Genomic DNA, 6,905 nt, shown 5'->3' with positions numbered 1-6,905 from the left:
GCACAAGCATGCAACACGTAGAAAAAATATAAACATAAGTATAAAAATTGAAGACAAAGGCATGTACAAGTAAAACAATTAATATATATTTTTAAAAAAACAGTAAAATTTAAATGACGTGTTCAAATATATGGACTAATTTATTAGAAATAACCTGGAAAAATAAATATGAAAGCCAATTAAAATATAAAACAGGAAATGAAGTTCTCATTTTAAAAAATTTAATTGGTGCATTTTATTTACATAATTCTGCTTTTATTTGTAATTATGTCAGTTTTGGTGCTCCATATTACAGAAGCCTGATAATAATCTATTCATTTAAATCAGGTGTGTTGAAGCAGAGAAACAAATACAACATGCAGGACTGCGGACCTCCAGGACCAGGATTGTCCACCCCTGTTGTAGAGGAAGCTAATCGGCCCGCTAACGGTTTCTATAGTTAGCAAAAAAGCTAATCCGCTAAATGAGAAGCTAGTTCCGCTGTTAGCCGGACTGTACCCTCTGAAAGTTACTTTAAAAAATAAACTGCTAACTCTCAGCTACAGCTGAGACATTTTCAAATTAAAAGCACAACATGAACAGAAGGTGGGCCTTTAAGGAAACTCACAGGTCTGCAGACTCCTCCTGATGCGCTCACAGTCCAGCGCGTGGTAAAACTCGTAGGCCGAGCGTCCAATCAGATCGTCCGGTTTGTATCCAACCAGCTCTGCGACCCTGGAAACAGACGACACTCGAATGAACAAACTTTTTTTTTTTTAAATTTCAGCTGGTTTAACAGCAGGACTCAGGGTCCCCACCTTCCCTCGCAGTGCGTGAAGCGCAGGTCCATGCTGTGCCGGGTCAGGAACGTGCACGTGTCCAGAGGGAACTCCACGCTGGACGGGTGAGCGATGGGCTCGCACAGCAGCGTCATCACCTGGGCGGCGGGGGTCGACGCCGAGCCTCCGAGCGGACGGACGTGACCGGTGCAGTGGAGCACCTGAGGGACGGAAACAGAAACAGTCCTGATGACTGACGGCGAGGAAGAGGAGCTCTGTGTCTTCATACGTTACAGCCACAGAATCCAACCCTCACAGAGAAAACAGACGAGTCCTTGAATGGACAGGGTGTGTGTGAGGACAGAACTGTTGACGCAACAGACCTGACTGCTGTCCAAACATAGACCTACAACCCGGATCACTTTCACGTGTGTGTGTCTCTGTGTGTGTGTGCATTTAAGAGTGAAGCTGTGAAAGTTTAGAACAACAACAGACTGCCCCGGCAGGACTCTGGATCCGGACTCTGATCCTGCCTGCGGCCCTCAGGTGTTGAAGTTCACCTACCTTCCAGGTGGCAGACTTGATGTTGACGGTGCGCCCCCTGCTGGTCAGCGTGCTCTTCATCCGCAGGAAGAAGTTTCTCTCGCTCGGCTGTTCGGCCTGAAACTTCTTCCCCAGACCTGAAAACAAGATCAATTAATATTTAACAGCTTTATTAACAGTTTATGACATCAAATCTGACATTTAGGAGGTTTTAAATGATCTGTTCTTCAGTTTAAAGCAGCTAACTCTGTCCTCACATGACCTCAGTGATAAGCTCTGTTTTTGAGTGCAGCTGGTAGCAATCAGTCGTGTTTGTCTTGAACACTTTGTGCTTTTTTTTTCTCTCTGTGGTAGGAATAATCCGTGTTCCTGACCTGGACGTGGAGTCAGCAGATCTCTGAGCTCCTCCTGATCGCAGGGATGAACGAAGTCGTAAACACTCTGACCCAGCAGGTCCAGCTGTGGACGACAAAACGCCTCCATCACAGACTAATTCCTGAAACACTAGTCACAAACCTGGTGTTCTGCTCATGCAGGGAAATTATCTAATCTAACCCCGCACAGGATTGAATCATTACATGTCCCCCCCCTCACCCCCCACCCCGAGTTCAGCTAAAAATAAACGCAGAAGAAGTCGTTCAGCTGAGTTAGCAGCCGAAGTCTCACTTGAGTGATGCCGATGTGTTTGTTGACATTTTCTGTCAGGAAGATCATGTCGCCCTCCTCCGTCATCACCATGATGAAACCGGCCAGCGCCTCGGGGTAGAACGCATCCATCGGATCTTCATCCTTCTCATCTTCCTCACCTCCTTCTGTTGGATTAAAAAAATAAATCATGTTATTTAAACAGAAACACATCAGACTCAGATTTTTCTTTCAGGTTAGATTTATGTACCATAGCATCTTTATTTATAGAGCACTTTAAACACCCACAGGACCAAAGTGCTGTACACAGAATAAAACATGCATACATTCATAAAAATCAATAAAAAGTTAAAATAAATTTGTATACTATATGTATTTTGAATTTATATTTTTATTTTAACATTCGCACCAGGTAAGAGCTGACATCTTTACCAAAAAAATTATTTGAAGGCAGAAATCGGTTTTAATTTTACGTTATTTAGCCCTGTCAAAGACGTCACTGTGTTATAATTAGTAAATTATTCTCCTTTAATATAACAAAGTAAAATAAAGACACATTTTGACTCGTGAATATTCACATTATGAGGGTTTCTCTGTTTGAAAAATACAATTTATAAACGTTTTATCTCTAAAAGTACATGGAACATTTAAATGCGAGTAATTAGTAAAACTAAATGCAAACTAGATAAACAAAATTGAGATAATTGATGCAAAAACCACAGTTTAAAGTTTTTGATCATTAACTGAATTATAATCATTCAAACATTGAGTGACTCATTAAAAACACAAAAGCCCAGTAGAAAACACTTGCTTAATTTGCTAAAAAAAGTTATGAAATTGATAAAAATGAAATTTATTGTTATTAATAGCAAAACCTAAACTGTAACTCTTTGTCTCGTTCAGACTCCGCCCCCAAAACCTCGTCTAAAACGCTGAACCCCAGCAGAGACCCAGAAGAGGAGCTCAGGCCGGGTTTCTCACCGGGTCTCAGGAGCTGCTGCAGCCGCAGGAAGCTGAGTGCCACCCTCATGATGCCCGCCTTGTCCAGGTGGGTGCAGACTTTGCGCGGCAGCGGCAGCGTGCGGGCCAGCTCGTAGAACACCTCCGTTTCCTGACTGCGCCGACATCGCGCCGCGTCCCGGGAGCGCAGCTTCCTCTGCTCCGAGCTGCTCCTGCAGGAGGCGACAAGCGGATCAGTCAATCTCAGCTTCTTCATGAAAAACGGTTTTATTTATTCTTCTTCAAAAAGTTTTAGAGGAATTCTGTAGGTTCTGACGGATACAACTTTTCATTTTTTCTATTTTATTTTATTTAAAAATAAAACTATAGTTTGATCTAATTAATTCAAAAACATTGTTCTGTTTGAATCGGCTTCTTATGCTACTTTTAGCTACTGTTTAGCTAATTTTAGCTTTAGTATCTATTTTTCTGACAGTGTTTGAATAAATGATTGATTTTATTTGGTCACATTAAAGAACACTCCACAGAAAAACAAACAAAACTTTAACCCTATATGACCAAATAGGTAGGGGCAGAAGGCAATGGCTTGTGCCACAATTCACAATAAATTCCCCAAAACAAAACACAAATTTCAACAAATTTGTTCTTACTTAATGTACTTCAAAAATAATGAACCCCCTTAAATTGTAATTATTTTCCCGTAACTTAAATCTTTGAATACCATCAGGAAGAAGACTATTTATTCTTACTTGATACGGTAACTCCAGTGTTCTCAAATACTCTATATCACTACACTTTAAAGTAGACTTTACGAACAGTGGATCTGTGGAATGAAAAAAAAAAAAATAGGGTTGTCCCGATCCGATATTGATATCAGATTTCGGTCCGATATCAGCCAAAAAATGAGTATCGGATTTTATCGGCCTGCATAAAAAATGTCCGATATAAGCGCTCCGATATTAGCAGTCCATTCCAGCAGTTCACTGACTCCGCTCCAGTGTTTCTATCCAGCAGAGCTTGGATCCAGCATATAGCGCTCATGTGATCACAACAACATGATGCGCTAACAAGTTAGCAAGAATGTCGGCAGAACTTTCTATTTTCATCAGAAACAGAGTTGCAGCTAAGTGCAAAGTTGTCACTCACAAGTTTTCCGAGGGGGAACAGAACCATGAATGTTTTAAACCGGAGCGACAACTACTCTCCACCCTGGCAGCAGCTTTGTGGTTCGGCTCGGTTCGTTCAGCCTCGGTCCAGTGACCACACACAGCCGCGCTGTTTCAGAACCTCCTTTCTGGTCCGGTCGGTGGTTCTAAGCTGGCAGAAGCGAGGACAGCACGCTTACAGTTTTGACATCCCGTGGATTAGCTCTGGGATTGATTGACAGAAGAAAGGAGAGCGCAGCTTTTGTTTTGGAATATGAGCGTGACATGACGAGAGCAGTGCTAAAAACTGCTCCCTGCAGGAGCGAGAGGCTAATCTCCACATGATGCTCAGAAAATGCAGCAGTAAGAAAGGTAGCTATTAATTTAAATAACTGACTAATTCTTACTATTTATTTTTTGCTCTTGTTATTAGAGTGATGTTTAATCTGTTTACACCCTTGTTTGAGTGAAGATTAAGTGCAATGATCACGTTGTTTTAGTTACAGTCAGTAAAATTGGAGCTGTGGACTCTTAACTTTGAACAGACAATAATGTGGGGTTTTGTTTTGTCCCCAGGAGCACCCGGGTCATTTCAGGTTCTGGGTGTTTATCAGCGTACTTTAATCTGTGATAAGACACAGATAATCCCAGCTGACAGAATCTGAAAAACCAGATTATAGAGTTCTGTAGGGAACAGAACCTCACATCTGACCCAGAACTGGTACCAGAACCTGACAGATCCACCCTCCAGTGGAGCTTCAACTGTTCTCGGTCAAAACAGAACTTTTTTTTCTGCAGACGTTTTTCATGCATCTTAACATTTTGGTTGATGGCAGCCATTTTGAATCAGCTTGTAAATAGTGATTATTAGATAAAATGTGTTTTTTTCCTCTCCAAATTAAAGCTCACATTTTGATCCAAACGGATACAAATGCAGCAGATTTCCTAGAAAACGAGACGAGTTGAGGAAATAAAACGAATCAAAAGCAGCGTGCTGACTGTGGGCTGCTGATAGGATCTGTTGAGTCTTCAGCTGCTTCACTTCACACAAACATGCAGGTTTCCACCCAAAGAAAAACACGCTTTTCTTCAGCCAGTGGAAAAATACCAGGACCTTTTCTAACTTGTGACATGGTGGGCAGCCTGGAGCCCCTTCCTCCTCCTCCTCCTCCTCCTCCGATGATGACGTTCAGGCACAAACACGGAGCTCTGCGACGACGAGCGAATAACTGAGCTTCAGAGCAGGGAGGCGGAGCTTCAGCCGCTCCCGCAGCCGAAAAACAAACAACATTTCAAACATTCTAGCTGTTTCACATCAGCTGAAAGAACTAGAACAGGTGACATCTAAAAAATGTCATTAAAATATGACATAATGACCATCTAATCCCAGAACATAAAGCAGCATAACAATCCTAATCTACAGTTAAGTTTTAACACGTTTGTCTTCAGAAATCATTTTCTCTGTCAGGAAATGCCACCGTTTAATGTGAAGCCTTTGCAATCCTCTTTTATTTATAAATTACAGATGACATCATTCTGGACCAGTGGTCCCCAGTCCTGGTCTTGAATCCAGGTCCTCAGGGACCACTGTCCTTCTCTGCTTCAACACATCTGACCTGCAGCGACTCAGGTTCCTGCAGAACTCGAAGACCCGCTGAAGAGCAGGAAAACAACTACCCTGTAGGGTAGTGGTCCTCCAGGACCAGGACCAGGTCTGGACACCGCTGTTCTAAAGCAATAAAACCTTAATTTGAACAAACTACGTCTCATTTTGAAGCTTCAGAGGAAGAATTTGAAACATTTATTAATGTTTTGATTCATTTTGCTCGTATTTATGAGCAGAATCCAAACCCAGACCCGGTTCTGGTTTTAACAGCTGATCCAGGACTGGAGGAATCCCCTCTGTAAGCTGAACCCAGTCCACCTGGGGGTGGGACGTGCTCTGTGTCCCCTGAGGTAAACAGATCTGACCGTGACCCTTCAAAGGGGGGCGGGGGGCCGACACGGTTCACGTGAGGTCTGGGTCATTAGAAGGACCAGGCTGATCCTTGGACCTGAAGGTCAGCACAGAGACGTGCAGTTCTGACCCGCCCCAGTTTACAGCTGAAGGCCACAAACAAAAACAGACAAAAACATGGCCGACACGCAAAGCAACACGTTTGCTTCATGATGACACACCTGACCTCAGCGAGGGTCAAAGGTCAAATACCTGAAATGTTTTACAGTCCTATAAATAACGAAACAGAACCGGATCTGAACCGGACCCGTGTTCCTCAGAGGATGGTGTTTTTAGCTGTGTCTGTTAGCAAAATATCTCATGAACCACTGGATGGATATGAAGTGAACTTTCAGAAAGTTCATGTTTAATCCAGATTTAAAAACCCAGAAATAAAATTAGTTTCTTATTTACAGAGATTTAAAAATATTAATAATAATTTTCAGTTTTTACGTCGCCAGACAAAAACAAAACCTCTGAGTCCTGGTCTGAACCCAGACCGGCTCGTCTGTCAGGACTTCTCACAGCAGTCCTGAATCAGGCCTTGTTGTGTTTTCACAGCGTGTCTTGACAAGTCCTTTACAGATTAACCAGATTAAAGATGAGGCAACACTCCCGCCAAACCGCTGCGTCCGACCAGAACACGACTCAGAGTGACGTCGCTGAGCAGAACTCTGTGTACCGAGAACAGGAAGTGTTTAAAGAACAACATAAAAAAATACAGAAGCTGCGTAAACAAACACTGCAGCTTCTTGCACAACGCTGGAATTATATCAAATTACACACACACACACACACACACACACACACACACACACACACACACACACACACACACACACACACACACACATATAT

At 42.6% G+C, this 6,905-nt stretch overlaps 1 protein-coding gene across 1 annotated transcript in view; it reads right to left on the bottom strand.

The window, feature by feature from the left end:
* hif1al (hypoxia inducible factor 1 subunit alpha, like) overlaps window positions 1-6,905 on the bottom strand; it is a 15,988-nt gene that overhangs the window by 4,344 nt on the left and 4,739 nt on the right. The window contains exons 2-7 of the mRNA XM_014015910.1: window positions 2,928-3,118; window positions 1,968-2,113; window positions 1,676-1,760; window positions 1,323-1,438; window positions 798-979; window positions 608-714 (exon numbers count right to left, since the gene is read on the bottom strand). Of these exons, the coding sequence (XP_013871364.1) occupies window positions 608-714; window positions 798-979; window positions 1,323-1,438; window positions 1,676-1,760; window positions 1,968-2,113; window positions 2,928-3,118 (827 nt within the window). The remainder of the gene's footprint in view (window positions 1-607; window positions 715-797; window positions 980-1,322; window positions 1,439-1,675; window positions 1,761-1,967; window positions 2,114-2,927; window positions 3,119-6,905) is intronic.

The sequence above is a fragment of the Austrofundulus limnaeus genome, unplaced genomic scaffold, assembly GCF_001266775.1.
Source record: "Austrofundulus limnaeus strain Quisiro unplaced genomic scaffold, Austrofundulus_limnaeus-1.0 Scaffold136, whole genome shotgun sequence".
NCBI lineage: Eukaryota > Metazoa > Chordata > Actinopteri > Cyprinodontiformes > Rivulidae > Austrofundulus > Austrofundulus limnaeus.
The sequence above is the reverse complement of the archived record's forward strand: the minus strand, read 5'-3'. Positions and strand labels throughout refer to the sequence as shown.